The following is a 21797-nucleotide window of genomic DNA, read 5'->3' on the forward strand; positions in this document are numbered from 1 at the left end:
ATGGAACAACAGACTGAGCTCAGTTCACCATTGAACAATTTAACTGCTCTACATGGACTAATGTGACGCGTTCTTTCCCACAGAGAGGATCCTTAGCAAACACGGCCCCACGCTGGACCCAAAGACCAGGACTTAAATACTGCTGCTCTAAAGTCATAAATAACACAGAAACAGCAGCTCAATCTCATTTCGTTTGAGGTTACGCAGGGAGCAGCTCCCCGGCCAGTGCACTTGTGGAACACCAGGGATTGGTCAAAAAGTGACACAAATTCTTCTTCTTACTAACCTCTCATCATCACCAGAAACACTACTGCGACCTGCAATCCAAGGCCTGTTGAGCATTTCTTGTCCACCATTTCTTCCTCGGGTACTGGTGGGCCGGCTAACTCCACTGCCAGCACGGCCTGTACCCATCACAAAGCTTACAACATGAGAGCTGTATTTGGCAAGAGCCTGGTTTTCATCCCTGAAAAAGAAACCCAAGATGTTTTATAAAAAGAGATCTACATTTTTTTTCTTATATCACTTGGTTGATCTGTATTTATTTCTTTATGTTTAGCACATGGATCGGAAGTGATGTACTTAGTTTATAACACAGGACATAAGTCAATCATGTAGGTGTGGGGCTAGGACATTACAGTCTGTGTCCACATCTTCAACATATACACTTTAAACGAGAATGCTCTGGTAGTACTGAATGCCATGGACAGTGTGCTCATGTGAGGTAGTACTGAATGCCATGGACAGTGTGCTCATGTGAGGTAGTGTACAGCTACACCTTGTTTTCTTATTCTATTAGGTGTTTTTTGAGAGCACATTGGAAGATCTTGAGGAAGGAGGAAACCACATGTCGGCAGGAAGACTATTCCACAGAAGGTGTCATAATGACGCAAAGCTCAGGTCCTCGAGACAGCAGCATGCAGCTCAAGGACCTCAAGGCTGTAGAGGGCAGCATTGGGAACCCGAGGCAGCAGAGAGCATCCCAGGGACCTCGAAGCAGCACAAGATCGTGCAGGGGCACCAAGGTGGAACAGGGCAGCGCAGGGACCATGATGCGGCACAGAGCACCGCACGGACCCCTAAGCGGGATAAGGCAGCCCAGGGAGCACAACGTGACACAGGGCAGTGACCCCTGAGGAGGCACAGGACAACGATTGGATCTCCGACCTGGCACAGGACCGTGCAGGGACCCCAGACGTGGCACAGGGCCACGCAGGGACTCCAGACGTGGCACAGGGTGATGCTAGGACCCCCCCCAATGCGGAACAGGCCCACGCAGGGACCCCCGATGCAGAAAGGCCCACGCAGGGACCCCCGGCGCGGCACAGGGCCCAGCAGGGACCCCCCCCCGATGCGGCACAGAGCAGGGACCCCCCCCCCCCTCGATGCGGCGCAGAGTAGGGACGCGGCACAGAGCAGGGACCCCCGATGCGGCACAGACCCCCCCCGATGCGGCGCAGAGCAGGGACCCGTGGCACAGCGCAGGGATCCCGACGCGGCCCAGGGCTGCGCAGGGACCCCTGATGCGGCCCAGGGCTGCGCAGGGACCCCCCCCCCCCCCCCGACGTGGTGCAGAGCTGCGCAGGGACTCCCTGGCGCGGCCCAGGGCGACGCAGGAACCCCAGACGCGGAGCAGGGCTGAGCAGGGACCTCAGACGCGGAGCAGGGCTGCGCAGGGACCCCAGACGTGAAGCAGGGCTGCGCAGGGACCCCAGATGCGAAGCAGGGCAGCGCAAGGACCCCAGACGCGAAGCAGGGCAGCGCAGGGACCCCAGACGCGTAGCAGGGCAGCGCAGGGACCCTAGACGCGGAGCAGGGCTGTGCAGGGACCCAGACACGGAGCAGGGCTGCGCAGGGACCCAGACACGGAGCAGGGCTGCGCAGGGACCCACGACATGGTTCAGGGATGCGCAGGGACCCCCGACATGGTTCAGGGATGCGCAGGGACCCCTGACATAGTGCAGGGATGCGCAGGGACCCCTGACATGGTGCAGGGATGCACAGGGACCCCCGACATGGTGCAGGGCTGCGCAGGGACACCCGTAACACTCTGTATGTTGATAAACATCAAAAGTTTTACTTCTCATAGCTGAAAGCAGAACACCACCAAGAAGCTGGTATTGAAGGAAACATGAGAGGGCATCACAGAAGGGCCACTCATACCTGCCTTCCTTGCGTGCCTTCTGCCGTATGCTGAACAAAAGCATGCGGATCTCCTGCCTCACCATGTCTTTGATGGCCGGCGGGTCAGCCAGGACAGGACAGCTGCTGACTGGAAGGCGCTGGATTGGAGAGAATCCAGTGGAGCGCACTTCCCTCCACAGCTCTAGGAGGGTCTCCACCTGAAAATAAAAATTTTAATGTGAGTCCAGTTTTATACAATTCTTAATACTAGGGTCAGATGGCTTCTGTTGGAAAACCACTCCCACACTAGAAGGGGTGGTGGTGGTCTCCCGGACACACTGTGGTAGCTTGGCTCGAGTGGTCAGGAATCAGGCTCCGTGCTAAGCATACAACATACCCAAACAATAACCATGCGTGCATCCGTTCCAAAAACGACTCTACACCGTAAAAATTATGAAACTAACTTTCTTTATCTGCTTTTTCTCTTAGTTGCTGATTGGAGAAAATAAATAACAATCACAATATACAAACTTTTTAGAAAGTGCAGGACAAATAAATACTGGCTTAATGATTCAATAAATAGGGGTGATCATAAATACTGAAGGCATAAATAAAAGTGCAATACAGACAGGCAATTAAATATTCTGAGGCAATAAATACTGTAACCAATAAATATTGTGCATCAATAAATACTGTGGACCAATAAATACAGTGGAACAATAAATAGGTTAAATACAATAAATACAGTGCCCCTAATAAATACTTAAAAGCTGACAGTGACACTCATGGATTCAGATCACTTTTGAATTCCTAAGGGCTGATTTGGCCCAGGCACAGCTTGTGGGGAGGTGGAAGGCTTGAGGGTGTCTACTCCCTGGCTTGGTCAAGGCTGAGGCCTAAACTGAGGTAGATAAAGGGGGGAAAAACCAGAGACCTGGCTCTCTATCTCCACACAACTTCTCTAGATTAGTCCCAGTTCACCCCTGGCACAGTCAGGTTGGTTCCAGCACCTCCCTAGCCCCTTAGAGCAGTCTCTCAGGTCTCCACAGGGCCTTAGGCGCCCTCTACTCCACTTACTGCCCTTTTTCTGATGCTCCGACGCCGCTGGAGTCGGGTCGATGCCGTGAGGCGGTTCCAGTTCGATGTCGGCGGCCTCGGCACAATGTCAGTTCTTTGACGACGCCGGCAGGCGGTTCCGGTCTCGATGTCAGCGGCCTCGGTTCGATCTCGACCTCCGATTCGATGGCGTCGGGCAGTCTTACTCGATGTCGACTTCGGGCGGCTCCGGTCCGATGGCGACCTCGGCTTCGATGACGTCGGCCGGCCTTGCCTCGATGTCGACTTCCGGCGGCTCCGGAGTGCGATCCTCACTCCCGACCTCCGGTGCTCCTCACAGGTTTCCGGCGACTCCGGAGTGCGACCTCCACTCCCGACCTCCGGCACGATTCTCACAGGTTCCGGCGACTCCGGAGTGCGATCCTCACTCCCGACCTCCGTTACCCTTCACCTCGGTCTCCGACGACTCCGGAGGGCGGACTTCACTCCTCCGATGACGCCGCTCACTCGACCTCGGGTGACTTCCTCCTCGACCTCTGGTATTCCTCACGACCTCTGACGGCGCCCTCTCTCGACCTCTGGCGGCTCCGGGTACGACGTCTGCTTTTCCAGTCAGCGCCGCTTCTCCACCTCGGGCTCCAGGTCTTAGGCTACTCGACGTCGGACTTCAGGGAAACCAGCTTCCAGGTCAGGATCTTGCTGTTCTCTTGTCTCTAAGGCCTGTTCCTGCTGTCCAGGTCCTCAGGATGGTTTTTCTGACTTCTTCCCACACAGGGCTCTAGGCTGGGCTCCGTCAGTAGGGACTAGTATCAAGGGTGGGTTTATGGACCCCACTCCAGGCACAAGTTTCCACCCCTGCTGCTTCACTCCTTCCTCCTTCACGTTTTTGCTGCTCACTCCTCACCAGTCAGGTGCCAACTGCCAGCTCCAACTGTCAACTCTCTCTCTTAGCTTCCCAACATTCTAAACCGCCTCCAACTGTCACAGGGTTCTGGAATGTTCTGGAAGGTGCTAGCAGGTTCCAGTGGATGCTGGTGATGTCACAGGTGGCCACCATTTTGTGCTCCAGGCCCTCAGACAGAAGTTTCAGGGGTAGGTAAAATGGCTCCCTGAATCTGCAGCAACACGAAAAAGTCTGGTGGTTCCCAAAAAGGAAAAATTCAAACAGGGTTTGAGGCAAAAGTGGGACAAAATAAATAATGATGAGGAGGGACCACCCAAAGGGCTGACAGGTCTAACAGCTTCCAAGAGCTACCAAATGTTGATACATTAGGAAGCTATGAAATAAACTCATATGATTGGGTGCACCAGAGTTAGGTCAAACTGTTTACTTCTGCCCTCTACAGGTCACCGCCATGAATGCAGCCCCAGATGCATCTCAAGTTCCCATCGCTTGTGCGCCAAAATAGGGGTCGATGAATGAAAAAAAGGAAATAAACTTTCAGGATTGCAACAAATTAGAGATTTTGCAGCATTACAGTTTTTGAAAAATTAAGATTTTATTGGAGGCAGAGGATGGGATTACATGCTATCATCAGTGTCCCAGCTGCAATGCGTAGAAATCACCAAAGAAACAGAACAGCGCCATTTGTATAAAGCCTTCTAATAATGGAAACGCTGGGGGGGAGGAGCCAAGATGGCGACCGGGACGGCAGCGTAGGCTCCCGGCTCCGTGAACCTCCGCATCCCGCACAGATATCCTGCAAGAGATCCTTAGCCTGCGCTATATGCCCGTGTTGGTGAATGAGAGCGGCGACCGATCGTGTGACTCCGAAGTTTCTGGCGGCGGTATCGCCGGAGAAATGTCCATTTGAAATTTGCGGCCTGTGCAACCCTGGAACCGGGACCTCGAGTGGATAACATGGCCGGGCGGCAGTTCAACAACAGCGGCCTTTGGTGACTGGGTGGAGTCGGACTAACCGGAGCGGTGCGAATATCGGCCTACATTTCGCCGTGGTCGTTCCTACCACTAAGCGTAGCGGAACGAGTGCATGCCCGAGGTGGCTAATCCAAGATTCCCCGGTGATTGCCTCAGCCTTCGCCGGTGAGCTGCCCGGCCGCCGCCCGTAACTCGCCCTGATTCTTGCGGCCTGCTCCCGGATTTTCGCGGGCGCAGGTCCATGGTGGGGATGACTGTTGCCCGTGACCACACACCGGATATATTTTTTGCCTGCCCCCGAAACCCTGATTCCAGTGACGTGGAACCTGAGGTGCTTGTCCCCGAGTCCTGGTCCCAATCTGGGTTGGACCTACCCGGCGGCCATCTTGACAGGACGAAGTCTACCATCCTGTACACTGGGTCGCAGCACGATTGGAAGTGTGCGACTATGAGGAGCGTAGCGGAGCGAGCGTCGAGAGCTGTGCTGGGGTATGGTGATCTTCTCGAGGCTCTCGGTGCCCTTCATTCCACCTTGGTTCACGGCGCCTGGGTATTGGGGAGTAAGCTTGATGGGGTGGCATCAGCGTCGGAACAGTTGCTGCCTGCCTGTCCTCAGGTGTACGGGGACTTCCTACACTGCACACAGGAGGACAGTGTCGTGGCCGCCCCTGTGGATAGTGACCAGCTGGAAACTCCGGACAGTATACTAACGTGTGATCGGCTGGCTGTGGGTCTGGTCTGTTCCGGAGGTCTTGGACCTGAGCGGGGGGTGGTGGCCTTGTCCCGTACGCGGCCTCCGGCGACCCAGGCAATACTCAAGCAACGGTCGCCTGCTCTGGCTGATTTCGCCTTCTTGGACCTTGTGTGCAGTGCAGATCCTGGGGCAGCACTGGGAAAGACGACTCTCCATACTGCTGACTGTGTTGGTATTCAGAGACTTCCACCCTACCTGTGTGTGTCGCTTCCTGTTCTTTTTTGGACGCTCCCCTTCTTTGTAACATTGGACATGGCACTGGGTCGATGGGTATGCATGGGTAGATTCGTAAAGAGTGGCCAAGGATAAGGCTGATCCTTCAGAGGTGGTCATCTAATAGGCGGGCGGGCTCAGGGGTTGCGTGCTCTCACGGCATAACTGTCAGGGTAATAGGCGCATAATGCTCCCCATTCTTCTTTGACATGGTCGATTCTGGGTTGCTTATTGTTTGCTTTGGGGGAAAACATATTGTGCGGGAGGGAGAAGCTGGGGGCATGTTTTGAAGGCCCTCCTCCAGTTTATTAATATTCTCTCTACCCCCCCGTCTGGTGGGGTTTCTTTTCTTACTCCTCTTTCCCTGTTTCTTCTATATTTCGGGTCTGGTTTCGGGGCGACAGGCACACTGCTGGGGGGGGGGGGGCCGTACTCATCTGCAGAGGTGCAGGGTGGGGTGTTGGGGGAGGGGATCCTTTAGTCTTTAACCCTTTTTTTCCATGGCCTCCTTTTTCTTCTCTTATTCTTCTTTGTCTTTTTTCTGGGATCAGCATGGTAGAACTCCTTCGTTGTTAATCGCTGCGTTTTCATGTGTGCCACAATTTCCGTGGTGTTTTCTGGGTTTTAGGGCAGGGGACTGCAGGCGCAAATGGCCGTGATATTCCTCCACATCCTGAACTTCCTGTTTCAGCGCCATTGACTAGATAAATTGCTGTTTACTGTTGACGTTTATTATTCTGCCTGCCATTTCTTGCTGCTGGGAAACTGTTTGGCACCTGATCCTTCCATCCTCCCTTATTATAAAATGAAAACCTTTTGTATCCTGGTCTCCTACTTGGGCTGTTCAGTGGCCGAGAGTATACTAGCATGGAGATTCTGCTCCCCGAGGTGCTGCCTGTGATAAATGTTGATTTCTGTTACTCTGACTGCTTAGCGGCCGGCCCCGGGGGTTGTAGGCCCATACTTGTTATTGGTTGAAATGTCAATAAAGGTTTTTCAAAAAAAAAAAAAAAAAAAAAAAAAAAAATGGAAACGCTGTTCAACATGAAAATATTTTTGCAAACAATAACAAGGAGTAAGTAATTATCTAGTTGAGAATGAATGGTAAAAAAAACATAAAACACACGAAAGTCCTTGGTGCTGTCCAAAGAAAGAAAAAGGCAAAAGAGGCTGACTAAGAAGAAGGCGTCCTTCTAAAGGAGGGTTTCCCTCACCCACCAGAGGTGGCATGGTTCATCATGGGGAATCCTCCTCGCACCATGAAGCCTAGCCTACAACCCCCTCGCTGTGAGGTAGGAGCTCAGGGATGTTTTTGTTTGTCAGAGGGGTTATCACTAAGACCCGATGTAAGCTAACAAGGTGTTGTGCGGAGTGCAGCGCTAATAGTGAAGTGAATTAAAACCAACTACAAGGTTTACCACATCCTTTTATTCTGGCTTCCTTGTGCTAGGATTAAAAACCGCAAAAAAAAAAAAGATGTACGACAGGTACCATTAGACCGAATCATACTCAGCTTAGATCGACTTGTTTCAGCGTGAGACCGAGAGAGTGTTGTGGCTTTCTTAAGATCTTGAGTAAGCTACTGCTGTAAGAGTGATGTCTAAAAAGTGTGAGAACAGTACTGGCAATAATGGCAAGTATGTCAGTAAATGGAGTACGATACTGAACCAGTGATCCAGAGGTAACAAGATGATTGGATGCACCGGTGGTCCCTGTATGGGGACAAAAAAAAAAATCAACATACCAAGCAAAGTATGAGAAAGTGTGCAGTTTAAAGTCAGTCAGCCAATTCATTTTAAGCAGAAAACACAGTCCGTCAGGAAAAATTCATCTAGAAAGATGTATTATAAAGGCACGAAAATGGAAGCAATCACAAGTGCAAGCTCAAGCATGAGAACTCGGAATTTGATGCTCAGAACTTTACTCCGATCATAGTGCCGCTTGCTCCCTCCTGCCTACTGTGGGTTGTTACTCACCCTCAGCTCGGACTTTAGGAGCTTCCAGTTTCTTGTCATGCGAGAAGGAATCCACCTGTGTCCAGAAGACCCTCCAGATTCATCGACTAGAACCCTTGCAGACAAATGCTCTGATAGCCAATGCTGCTGGTCAGTTACCAACAGGTATCCAAGGTCCCTGCTGGAAGATCCAAGATCCTTGGAGCAGCAGGAGGAAGGACAGCCAGGTAACTGCCAAAAGCTGCAACTGGTTGCAGGTCAAGGTAGACCTCGATACCAGCGTCGATACAGGGGAGTGGGCAAGTGGGCACATAGGCCTTTAGTAGCTTGTGGCTTTGGTGAAAAGACGGCAGCGCATCAGTGTGAAAGTGCGGCAAGGCTGTCAGCCTGATTTCTATCCTTGTCGTTCTAATTGATTACAATTGTCCTGGAGAGATCAGCAAGTGGGGAAAAAAACAAGTATGGACAGAGAGCGGACCGAGATGTTTGTTTGGCCTCAATTCCCTCAGGCTCATCTTAGAGTTGCTTCCCCCTTCAGCCCCCCGCAACCGGTTCAAGTACCACAAGCATAAATCAGGGAGTCTAAAGTTAGGGCAAAATGCTTCAAGTCTGGAATTTGCAGTCCATGGCTCAAACGGTGAAATAATTGGAGAAGACAACATCACTTGCACTGTGCAATAGGACATACAACAGCAGTACTGGCAATACTGGCTTCACAGGGACCTTCTGAAAACCCATAGTTTATCGAGGGAATCAATTGTTTCCCTTGCTACAATAGTGTACTTCCACAATGTCACAAGCGAGATCGATGGGTACCATAAAGAGTGGAAGGTCTAGAGCCCACAAATGTCCCCTGAAGGAGGAGAACCCATATCAGACAAGGCTGGGATCACTAGAGTGGTTGAAATGGTCTGGTCCACAATCGCCTGAGCGGAGCGGTGTGCCCTTAGGGCCGAATCTCAGGATATGTCGGTGGTGGACATAGGCAAGCACAAAGGCGGGTGTCTTGTCTTCATTCCTCCAGTTAGGAAAGGGGGTGGCCATAGGAGGACTGACAAACTCTTTGGGTATCAGAGAAATGAGATTGATTAGTAGAGACCTCCATCTGGGAGAAGTTCTATTGCTTCATTTTGCAAACCATTCGATAGACCCGAGACGGGCTTCCCAGGCAAATAGCACCAGAAACTCCTTCAGTGGCTTTGCTCACGACACTCCAATAGAGAGGTCTGAAATCAGCTGTGGGGGGTGGCGAACATACCTCTTTTTTTACCCTTGAGAAAGCAGATAGTGCCCCACTCATGATAGATGGGACTTTCCAAAGAGTATGGGGGAAGTAGTGGGAATATCACTGAGGCAAGTTGCAAAAACTATGTCCGTAATCGAAAGAAGAGACTGTAGTGGAGGAAGCAAGCTGACCTCTCTCTCAGTCGTCCGCTCTCCTGTCAGCTAAGCGACGAAGCAATAACAGCAAGAAAAGCTAAAGAAAGCCTCCATCATGGCTTCACAGGTTCATTAATGTTTATCGCATGATCATCACGGACCTCTAAAGTGAGAATAAACAGCACAATATTATGTTCACCGCAGAGGCAGAATCTCCAGTCAAATCATCATCCTATACAGATGCGAACTCTGGGATCCTTCCATTTCCACTGATTGAGGGCACACTGTCTGAGGTACTGCTTGGAGCTCCATAATGTTGCAACACTATTGGGGATGAATAAACGTGGATTACCAACTAAACGTTGATATAGGAGATAAAGAAAAAAGCCAAAAAATACATATAATGGGTAGCAGACCAAGCAAAACCTGGCTCCTAAAATTTCAGTACCACATGATGAGCGGAAATGGCCTCCTTTTGCAAACATGTTACAGGAATTGCAGGAAAACCACTGATAGTCTCTCCAGCCTGCCCTTGGAGAAGGAGAAAATCAAGAACATCACATTCCTGGTCTGGCATCGGTCAATGGAAGAAAACTATCTCAGATGAGAAGCAGCCAAAGTTAGCCAGAAATGGCCACCCTCTTATTCATCCATGATCCAATATATGTCTTCGAACAAGTTTGTGAAACGACAAGCAGGATTTGGAAAGTTGAACATTCAACTATAGCCTGGAAGAGACGGATACCGTCAACAAACTGTACCAATAAGGAATCCACACTCCTCCAATACGGTGAACTTCATATGTCAAGAAATGGCTCTTCCTACCTCAAGGAGGCCTCAAACCCCTCAGCAGTCTAGAAGCCACTAACCAAACTAGCGAGAGGGTAGGGGCCACCCAACCAAAGCCTAGAGTAACAGCATCCATCAGTGGCAAACTTATGGAAGGAGACAACTTTCTTATCTTAGAGTCCCTTAGGGAGGTCGACTGGTGGTCAGGGAGATGAATACCCATAGATCCGATAGTCACCACTTATAAAAGAGGATGAAGTGGAAGTATCCTTAGATGAACAAATGGAACTAAAGAAATTCTACAATAGCAGAAACTTCCTAATTACAAATTGTGCAGTAACATCTTACCTAGAGCCACTGGTCCCCCACAAACAAATAAGGTGTTCTACTGTTTACAGGAGCAGGTTCAGAAACAACTGATTGCTGGGACGTTTATGCAAAAAAAGAAAACAGGAAACAAACCTGAAAGAAAGGCATATGGTCGAGATACTATTACAAAAATGCTATTCAGAAAAGAAGCACAGTGGTTTTTCCTTCAGAGGGACGGAGATTTGTCTTGTGACTAGCATAACCAGCCATGCTGTTGGTAATAAAGAGGTACCACTCTCCATCAAAAGTAGGCTCATGAAATCACACGGTGCTATGACAGAAGAAACAAATCAAATAGTTGTCCTCACATGGAAAGCCGATCTGACCTGGAGTCGAGAATACAATTTAGGACATCCTATGCAGAAAATAGAACGAGTGACCGGTAAAAGAGATCTGGTAAAATACAAATCCTGTGGAAGTCCAGAGTATCTGCAACTTGTAGAAAACAACCGACGACTTGTAAAGATCGAATTCCAATTAACACTATTCAGAGACAAATATGGCCCATCCGGAGAATGGAGGCAACAAATGCCAGTTCTAAATACAAGAAACTAGGATGGCCTGCCAGAATATCCATACAATTCACCACCAGCAGCATGCCTAGATCAAAAATAAAAACAGATTAGCACCAGCAGTCCAATCCTAGTTGGATCTTAATTAACTCTATAATGTAAAAAATAGTATCTCAGAATATATAGGGTCTTGTTAAGAAGTTCTTCATGACCCAGAGTTAAAAATAATGTCAATGAAAGTGACACACTATTACAGAAAACCTGGTGGCTACACCCCTCAGACCCAAATGGTATGAAAACATACGTCTTCCCGTAAAGCAGGGTGGAACTCTAGAGGCATTCCTGTATAGGTCACAGAACACCCTTTTAAAGGCTAACCTTCCATTGCGGATAGATCACGTTCTAATGTAAACAGGATTGACCGTTTCAAATTCAAAGGGAATGGACTCATGGGTCTCAAATTCCCTCTATACAATGATTCCCCTCAAAAACATTAAAAAAACAAAAAACATCCTTTTACACCACGGTTTGATTCAAAATTGAAAGTCATGGCACATTATTGTAAAGTGCAGAAAAGAAAATGGAGGAAAAAATATCTAGCAATGGACAAATCACTATATAAAATCAAACTTCAAGTCTATCTAGTAATTAAAACTACTAAAGCAGAGTATGCGCAGGAAAGGATTTTGGAGTTTAAGCTGTATAAAAGCATGGCATGCCCGATAGAGGATTACACAACCAGTCCTTCTCAAGAGCTGTGACAGAATATAGGATATTTCCACAATAAAATCACTAAGCTTGTGAAGACATTCCCCCAAAACTCTGATGGACTACCCTCTGATGTAAAGATATCTCTCATCGCTTTCTGGGCTTTGTTTACTCTTGCGACCACTGAAGAAATATATAACACTTTCATAGCAATGACCTCCCCAGTGGATGTTTTTCCCATCCAACAACTGGAGAAGGTCTCGGAGATTGTTGTCCCGTCCCCGACAATACTCTGGAACTCCTGCTTTCCCTCTGGAGTGGATCCCAAAAAGTGGAACACTGCTATTGTCACGCCACTGCTAACAAAACCATCTCTAGACCCTAAACCTCTCAAGTTACTGCCCAGTCTTGTTTCTACCTCTCTATGCCAGATTGACAGAGACCTTAGTGAACAAGCAGCCAGCTCATTTTGAAGACTAATTAACTCGTACACAAGAGAAGGACAGATTTTCAGAAATGTCTGTATCGTGCTTAATTTGTAAAAAACAAAAACAAATGCCTAGGCCCTTGTCAGGAGACTATTGCAGCTGGCACCAAACACTGCCCCTGCTAGCACTGCCATCGACAGTGCTGACACAACTACTAATCATCACACTCCGAGAAGTGTGACAGTTCAGATCATCCAAACAAATGAGTGACTTGTGTTGCATGTATTAGTCATTTCTAATGTACATTGAAATATTAAACGACTGTTGTTGTGTTATCTCTAAATTAGACAAACAGCACCACCATGTGGCAGGCAGCAATAAGTGCCGGTGTTGACAATTAAATGCCAGCCACCGGAAACCACTAGCTCAAATTAAGCACTGGGTCTATCCAGAAAAACTGCACTGGTCAAAGTACCAAATGACAACAAAATGTATAGGGAACCTCCATGCTGAGTCCGACTTGACTGGCCCAGAGCCTCCTGATCCTCGAGACACGAAAGTCACGCAACTCTTGTTTAGGTACCTAACTACAGCTGATCATGGGAATCGTTTCCTCCTACTTCCCGGATCCTACCATTCATGGTCTGAAAGCCCGGGATCCACATGACCCGTGTCCCAGGTCCTTTTCTCCCTTGACCCCCTCAGGGGCACCTGGAGGTTCCCTCCACCTTCAATAAGGGACTGACAGTACTTCGTTATTCATTCGTCCTGAAGAGGCCATCAGTTTCAAGGCCAAAACGCGTCGACATTGTCAATAGGAGTCGTCTATCCAAACCTTGATCTTGTTTGAAAGACATCTTCTGATACGCACCAAGTATACAGAGGGTAAAACTGCCCCTCACGTGTGTACCTTCCACAGACTATCTCCTATATGGACTGTGTAAGAAGCAAAGAACACAGCCACATCTGTTTCAAACAACTAGAAGACTGAAGAAAGACTTTTTTCTAGTTGGCACATTGTTTGGCATTTGATACATGTTTTATGTATGTGCAACTCGATGCAATTATTGTCCATTTTATATGTTTTCTTATTGGTTTTATTTACGTATGTTTTTTTTTATACTTTGGTTATTGATTTTACAGCTGAGAGCGGTATACAGCAATAAAGAGCAATCAACAACCATGGCAGAGAAGGAAAATGATGATGGGCAGACTTAATGACTGCGTGCCCGATGGGCAATGATACACAACAGCTCAAACATTTCTAGAGTCAAATAGTACACAGCAGCATACACTTAAAAAACATGACAGCAAACAGTTAGTAGTGATTACATAGAAAGGCGTGCACAACGTTCACTCCAAGCGGGCCACATCATAGTCTGTTCACAGCCACATGTGTGTAATGTGTATAGTGGTCATATAACAACCTCTTCACTAACCATAGGAATGTGTTTGAATGTTAGGGGCAAGCGTCTCAGCGTCCGGAAGTGATGTCCTCGTATCTTGGGAGAATTCAGGGGCCACCCTCTCAGTGCACGTGTTAGCCCATGTCACAAATGGGGCCCATATGTCTTTGGGTCTCAACGCCATGGGCATGAGATCCCATTATGCCAATAGCATTTCCTGGAAGTATGTAATGTCGTGAATCCAAGCGTCAACTGTGGGTGTCCGGAGTGAGCCTCAGTGCATCGCCATTCAACGCTTGGCTAAGAGGAGCATCATTGCCGACAGACGATTTGTGCCCGGAGGGGCTTCTGGCACGTAACCTAATAAGGCTAGCAGCGGGGAGAGGTCCAGCCGGTTCCCAGTTACCTCATAAATGATGTTAAATACTTTGTCCCAGAAACGCAAAATGGGTGGGCAGGACCACGCAAGGTGGAGGAAGGAGGTCTGTGTGTAGGCGCATCTCCAACATTTGGCATCAGGTCTCAGACCCATTTTGAACAGTTGCAATGGCGTGCGGTAAAGTCAGTGAAGATACTTACAATGAATCAGTCTTAGTTTGTAATTAGGAGAGAGGTATTGTAGTTGTGGACAGCAGAAGGCCTATTGAGCCTCTGTGGGTACGGGGGCCAGGTCAGCGCACCACTGATCCAGCGCATTGGGTGTAACGATCGGTGAGGTTTTTTGTGTAGCGTTGTAAATGCGTGTTATCAGTTGCTTGGGGGAAGGGTTTGCTAATATAATTTCTAGCGCAGGTAGCGTAGGCGGTGCAGAGGGGAAAGTGGCATGAGCCTGTCTGCAGTTTGCCTGGAGATAGTAATATAGAAGGAGTTCCAAAGCGGGTATCTGGGTGCCGACGGCGTCCAGTGGCAGAGCTAAAACCATTTTCTCTTGATAGAGGTCGAAAAAAGAGGTAAGCCGCATCCAAAGTGCGCACTAGATAGAGCCGGTGTCATGTGGGGGGGAGGGGGGGAAAGAGTTTGGGTGATGCACCAGTGGCATCGATGGTGCATACAGTAAGGGAGCTCTTGCACACAGTCTGAGACCTTCCCATACCCAAAGCAGGGTCTCCACAGTATTTATCTCTTCGTTAGGTCTTTTGTAGGTGTAGTAGGCGGCAGCTGGCAATGCGTCAGAAAAGACAACATCTTTTTTAATAGCCACGTGAGGCTGGAATGGGATAGGATGAGCCCAGTAATGGAGGTATTGAGCCTCTGCACTCAAAGCATAAAGCTCCAGGTCCGGCGCTCCCAGTCCACCCTGCTCGAGAGGCAGTGTCAGCACCTCCCATCTGATATGTGGTTGTTAACCCGCCCAGACGTGCGTCAAAAGAAGGGACCGTAGTTGCTTAAAGAAGGCCTGTGTTAGAGGAAGTGGAATGCTGACAAAAAGATACAGGAATTTAGGTAGAATTATCATTTTTGCTATGGCAATTCTGCCAGCCAACGAAAGCGGTATGTTGGCCCATAGGGCTATTTTACTTTTACCAGCCAGGTAATTAGCCTGCCATAATTCATTCACCACATCTCCTGTACCTCTCTGCTGAGCCATATCCCTAAATATTTCACTGCCCCTTCAGCCCAGGTCAAGGGGAAGTCCACATCAAGCACAATTGGGGCCGGCGTCAGCAGTAAAAGCGTTGGTTTGGTCCAGTTGACCTATATGCCCGACATGCCACCAAACAGGAGGATCTCCCATAGCACAGGATTGAGGTTCAATGCAGGGTCGCGTATGTATGGCGTAGTATCATCGGCATACATGGATATGATCAACCCTCTGTTCGAGAGGCCTAATCCCCTAGCGGTATGGTGCTGACGAATCCTGGCAGCAAGAGGCTCCATCGCTATTGCAAATAACAGGCACGATAGGGGGCACCCCGTCTCATGCCTCGCAGTATAGGGAACAAGTCTGATCCCAGGTCGTTGACCCGGAGTCTAGCAGTAGGGTGGGTGTAAAGCAGGTTAATGAGCTTAAGAAAGGTGGTGCCAATGCCTATTCTAGACAATATCGCGAAAAGATACAGCCATTCGAGGGAATCAAATGCTTTTGTGGCATCCAGGAAGGCAGAGAGGGCCGGCAGATCCAGGTTCAACTGATGGAGGATGGAAAAAAAGGTACGTGAATTATGCGCGGTGGATCTCCCCGGAATAAAACCGGATTGGTCCGGTCTGGCAATAATCAGGAGTAAGGGTTTCAGTCTATTGGCAACTCGTTTAGCTAGTATTTTAACATCAATATTAATGAGGGAGAGTGCGCGATAGGAATCGCATTTATTAGCTGGTTTGTCTGCTTTTAAGATTGTGATAATCACGGCCTCTCGCATTGCTGGCGAAGGTGGCCTCTTTCAAGTGACTCCTGATATACCGCCAAGAGGTAAGGGGCAAGCACGTCAGCATACACCTTATAGAAGGAAGCCGAAAGTCCGTCCAGACCAGGGGCTTTATCCCCATGTAGACTGTTTATGACCTGCAGAATATCTTCCACCGTGAAGGGCATATCTAGGTATTCACGGAGAGCATTGCTCAGCCACACTAGGTCGATGGATTCTAGATAAGCCTGCAACTCCGGGTTCGGGCTGCCCTGTGTAGCATTGTAAAGGGATGCATAGAATTCTTTTGATCTTACCAGCATGTCAGTCTTCCCGCGGACAGGGATAGAATCATTGTCAAGTAGTTCAGTGACATAAGACAAGGTGCGAGGTTGCCGAAGTGTGTTAGCCAGGGCTCGGCCGGGGTGGTCTCCCTCCCCATATCTACGCACATGAAAGTTCTTCCCCAGTAAGTGCATCTCGCGAACTGGTTCTGTGTCATATTCAGAGATTTTCTTGCATATCGTTGCCAAGTGAATAGGCACTCCGCTCTGAAAATATAGAAGTTCCCTCTGCTGAATCTCTTTCTCTATCCTTTCCAGGGTGGACCTGATGCACTTTAGTACAGATTGTTTGGCAATACAGGTCCCTCTTATAACGGCCTTGAAGGCTTCCCGCAATGTGGAGGGGGAAATCAACCGATTTCTCATTAGTGGCAAAGTAGTGTAAGATCTCCGTACGCACCTCCACACAAAATGCTGATTCATTTAACGCATGCGGAGGCAGGCGCCAACTGAAAGCGCGTTGCATAGACATCGGTATGGTCCAGCTAAGCAGGACAGGGGCATGATCTGAGAGGGTGCGTGGCATATGTGTGATGTTCGTGGACCAGGACGCAATATCGCTGGACACCAACCAAAAGTCTAGGCGGGACCATGCATTGTGGCATGCGGTTATGCAGGTCCCCTCCCTGACCTCTGGGTGCCAGGCACGCCATATATCTGTTAGCCTGCATCCTTGGGATATAGTAGTGAGAGCATCAGTAGCTTTGAGATGCAATTGATGGGAACTTCCCACCCTGTCAAGAGAATCCTGCAGAACAGTGTTGAAATCCCAAGCCCACATCACCGTCTCTGCACCCAATAGTGTGATCTTGGACCAGATAGTTTAAAAAGAGATAGTGTCATCGACATTGGGGCCATAGACGGTGACTAGTGTCAGTGGAGTTGTGTGTAGTGTGCCTCTCAATAGGACATAACGGCCCTCTGGATCAGTGACACAGTTGGTGGTAGTCCAGCCCACATTGCGTCTGATCAGGATTGCGGTACCACGCGTGTAGTTAGAGTACGCCGCGGAGTGTGTCTCCCCCCAGTACCGGTGATGTAGAATGGGGTAGGTTGCGGTCAGTACTGCTCCTAAGGTGCGTTTCTTGCAAAAAGCAAATAGCAAACTTTTGCCTAATTAAATAGGCGTGGACTAAATCTCCTTTCTTTGATTATTGACACCATGTATGTTCCAGGTCAGGAACTGGATCGCCGTCATCGGTTACAGTCAGTAGTGCGTCTTGCGTGCTGGGAGTGTGCTGTAAGCTGTGTGTTTGCAGTTGGATGTAAGCTGCCATTCAAAAAATGGGACATCGTCAGAGTTGTGCGCTCTATTGCTTCTCATGCATATCAAAATGAATATACTAAACTTCTGACGTACTGTTCCCATCCCCAACCACCCAACCCTCCCCTCCTCCCACACCAACCCCCCAATTAGGTTGTGTTAGCCCTACCCACCCCTTCCTGGACAAACCAAGAAAGAAGACAAACTTGTCAATCCATGGGAGATCTCCCTGTGGGGGCATGGGTCGTCGGCGAACTGCCCTGCATGGGTGGCAGGGTGGCCAGGCTGTACAACAGTATGGGTTCACGGCAAGGAGATGTACTACAAAGGGGCTGCCTCAGGCGATCTCAGACTCAGTCCGGCAACAGGGCCCAAGGGAAGGGAGGTCCGACACCCTAAGCCTCGCAAGGGAGTGCATCACGGGCGCACCGCAGACCCAGCACAACTGGGAGACCAAGTTGCCTGGGTCCCCAGCGTCCCACGTCGCCCCAAACCTGCGGAAGCGCCGGTCTACGCTGCCCCAAACAGCAGCACTAGTTCTAGAGGGCCGCCGACTCAACCCGCAGGCCCTGGGCTCCCCCCGCAATCAAGGCAGGGTCAGAAGACAGCATCTCGGTGCTAGGAGGGCCCGCACGGCCCCCAAGCCAGCCGCAACCCAAGAGCCAAAGGCCTACTGACAGAGTGATTGTCCGGTCACAGCTAGGTGTCCATCTCCTCAGCTGCTCCATCAGTGGAAGCTTGGTCTCGGTTCACTGCTCGGCTGCACTCCTCAGCCTTGGCGCCATTCTCCGCAACCTCAGGCTTCAGACCCTGGAGGGCAGGAAGTGGCCCCGCAACTCGCCGCCTCACATCCACAGCAAGCCCTCAGCAGAGGAGTTAGCAGCAGGCAGCAGTAGGGCGAGGCGGCCCCCACTGCGGTGTACAGCGCGGCACAGGCCGCAACTATAGCCGCACACCCACCTCGAGCAGCAGCCACCAGCGGCCCACCAGGCCCCGGCAAGCCGCAACGGTCTGATAGGCCGCAGCCTCAGCCCATGGGCAGATTCCGTCGTCCCCGGGTCTGGGTGCGAACGTCAGCTTCAAGGGTCCGCTGGCCAACAGGCAGTGCCAACAGCCACTGCATGCCCTGGGCAGGTGTACCGCAAATCTGGGGCAGGCCCAGGCGGCGGGGAAGAGAGGCCATGCGCAGCGCCCTCAGCCTCTCCTCCGCTCGCAGCCCGAGGCCTAGGCGGTGGGGAAAGAGAGGCCGTGCGCAGCGCCCTCAGCCTCTCCTCCGCTCGCAGCCCAAGGCCCAGGCGGCGGGGAAAGAGACGCCGTGCACAGCGCCTTCAGCCTCTCCTCCGCTCGCAGCCCGAAGCCCTGGCGGTGGGGAAAGAGGCCGTGCGCAGCGCCCTCAGCCTCTGCTCTGCTCGCAGCCCGAGGCCCAGGCGGCGGGGAAAGAGAGGTCGTGCGCAGCGCCCTCAGCCTCTCCTCCGCTTGCAGCCCGAGGCCCAGGCGGCGGGGAAAGAGAGGCCGTGTGCAGCGCCCTCAGCCTCTCCTCCCGTTGTAGCCCAATGGAGTCCTTTGTGCTCGAGGGGCATTGCTGTCACTTCTGCAGCAATCTCGGACCGTCGTAGTGGCCGGCAGGAAGTGGGAGCCCCGTCCGCTACCGCAACCGGACTAGTCACACGCAGCCCACCGCACCAACACCCCACTGGCCACGCCAGCCGCACAGATCGGCCCCCGGCAGCAATGCACAGCACACCGCACCTCTCAAGGTTAGCTGAAAGTAGCCCACGGGGTATTGAAGCGTGATTGCCCAGATATCAAAGGATGCATGAAGGATAATGAGCCCGTCCGGCAGAGCCTTCCCAGCAAGCGGCCATCTTGCTGCACGGCCAAGCCAAGCCCCTTTTTTATTGATGTATGCTTAATGCGTTTTACACCCCAGGTACCTACCCCAGGAGTGAACGATTGTAGGTTCAGGAAAAAAGGCTAAAATACATTTGTATACATTTTGAATATATCGTCATTGAATAATTCATGTAATCACTGAAATCTCTACTGCTATGTAATAATTAGTTCCCATAGTATACCATTTTTTGTTTACAAAGTACCAAATGATATCAGACAGTTTAGGGGCGATAGTGGAGTGATGGCAGTGATTTTATTAAACCGATCTGCTGCCTTTGATACCATCTCCCAAACCATCCATCTCAATCAGATAACTGAAGAGCGGGTTTCTGGCAAAGTTCATGATGGTTTTCATCATTTTTGCAGGATGGTACCCAGATGGAGACACCGGTCGAGTATAGTTCCACTGCGCAGCCCATTACTGCCCGAGTTCTTACAGGCTAAGTTTTGAGCCCGGGTCTTTTCAATCGGTATGTTCCCCCGATGTGCCCCAGCGCCTCGTTGACTGAATCATTCCAAATCTCATTTTTCAACTGTGCCCACAACGCCCAGATGATCATCTGCATTGACAGTGGAACAGCGGAGGTGGCATGCTAGCTCAGGAAAGATCTCCAGGAAGTAGCCAGCTTTATCAACTCACTCCCTATCCCTGAAGGCAGAATATGGAAATCATAGTTTTTGGGCTAGATACAGCATGGACCACTGATTGGTAGCCAGAAAATGTGGAAATTGCGCCCTCTCCCTTACCCCACTCACCAAAGCTGGGTGTAATTACTTCTAATGAATTGACCTTCTCAGAACATGTCAAAACCATCTGCACCACTGGCTTCCGCTTTCTACATTTAAACAAGAAAAGGGTCTCCTCTGATTCATGTGACAGCCAGAAAGGATTTGCTACAGCACTCACAACTAGAATGGACTCTTGTACCTCCCTACTGGATGGTCTACCTAAACATCTCATGCAGTTACTTCAGAACACAGATGCAAGGGTGATCCTGGGTTTTAGGAGAGGCTCAACCATCTCACAGCATTGACATAACCGTGAATGGCTAGCAGTACATAAAAGATGCCACTTCAAGAAGCATCTGCGCCATAAAACCACCCATAAATCAAGCCAGGTCATCTATAAGGCATCCCATTTTCCTAGTATATACCACCTAGGGATTTAAGAATGAAACATCAATTTTTGGTTAAAACTCCTAGATTTAGGTAATCCAGACACGGTGGGAACTCACTGGCAGTGGTTACATCAAGGTTTGGAACTCTCTCCTCCTAGCACTCCATTCCCAACCGAGTCTATTTATGTTAAGAAATAGATCAAAACTTTTCTGTTTATCGATAACTTTTAGTATCGGACTAATTTCACAGAATGCATCTAATGTAAGGTAATTCGATATTCTGGGAGATGTTGGAGGGTTTCCTATTGTTAGTGTCCGCATAAGCACTGGGACACTCCTTTTGAAGTGGCTGTTTGCGCTTTATAAATGGATTCATTCAGATCAGCAGCAGGCTGAACAAGATGAAACGGATAACCCAGGTGACAACTTCCAGTCGAGCATTGCTTGTGACATACATCCTTATCCTGGACAACTCAGTGCTCAGCACAATAAACATAAGTGTGCGGAGTACAAAGCATAAGGGATTCAAAGATCTGTACCACTTACTCATGATATATATAGAGCAGCAAACCACTGCTGCAGAACGACTGTGGATATAAAAGTCCTACTTTTCCACGGGATGTCAATGTCCAGTGGATATCAAAATTACTCAAGAGGAGCCAACCATAAAAGGCAGAAGTAAAAATGCAGCCCAGCCCTTGCAATACCCATGAAGGCATGAGCAAAGCTGCAGCCCTGCCCTGGCAATACCCATGAAGGCACGAGCAAAGCTGCTGCCCACCCCAAGAAATAACCATAAAGAAAGAAGCAAAGCTGTAGCCCAGCCCTAGCAATAACCATAAAGGCACCAGCAAAGCTGCAGCCACCCTTGGCAATAACCATAAAGGCACGAGCAAAACCGCTGCCCAGCCATAGCAATAACCATAAAGGTAGAAGCAAAACTGTTGCCCAGTCCTGGCAATACCCAAGAAGGCACGAGCAAAGCTGTAGCCCAGCCCTAGCAATAACCATAAAGGCACCTGCAAAGCTGCTGCACAGCCCTGGCAAAAACAATGAAGGCAGAATCAAAGCTGCAGCCCAGCCCTAGCAATGTAGTGGAGACGGAGTTCCATGTACACACATTGCTATGTTAACATAAGCGTCTTAGATGTAAAGCGCCATCTTGCCACTTTTGCACATGACACTGCAGGTAGCTGTTATTATAAGACAAACTGCTTGCTTGCTTTTTCTTCACATGAGAACGGTCTGAACACTATGTGC

At 49.8% G+C, this 21797-nt stretch overlaps 1 protein-coding gene across 7 annotated transcripts in view; it reads right to left on the reverse strand.

Annotated features, from left to right (window-relative positions):
- Window positions 1–21797, reverse strand: part of CCDC24 (coiled-coil domain containing 24) — a 219511-nt gene that overhangs the window by 142893 nt on the left and 54821 nt on the right. For all 7 annotated transcript variants that reach the window (XM_085603114.1, XM_085603111.1, XM_085603113.1 and 4 more), the window contains 2 exons: window positions 2164–2342; window positions 287–466 (listed from right to left, as the gene is read on the reverse strand). In XM_085603114.1, the coding sequence (XP_085459240.1) occupies window positions 287–466; window positions 2164–2342 (359 nt within the window). The remainder of the gene's footprint in view (window positions 1–286; window positions 467–2163; window positions 2343–21797) is intronic.

The sequence above is a fragment of the Triturus cristatus genome, chromosome 4_2, assembly GCF_964204655.1.
Source record: "Triturus cristatus chromosome 4_2, aTriCri1.1, whole genome shotgun sequence".
Taxonomy (NCBI): domain Eukaryota; kingdom Metazoa; phylum Chordata; class Amphibia; order Caudata; family Salamandridae; genus Triturus; species Triturus cristatus.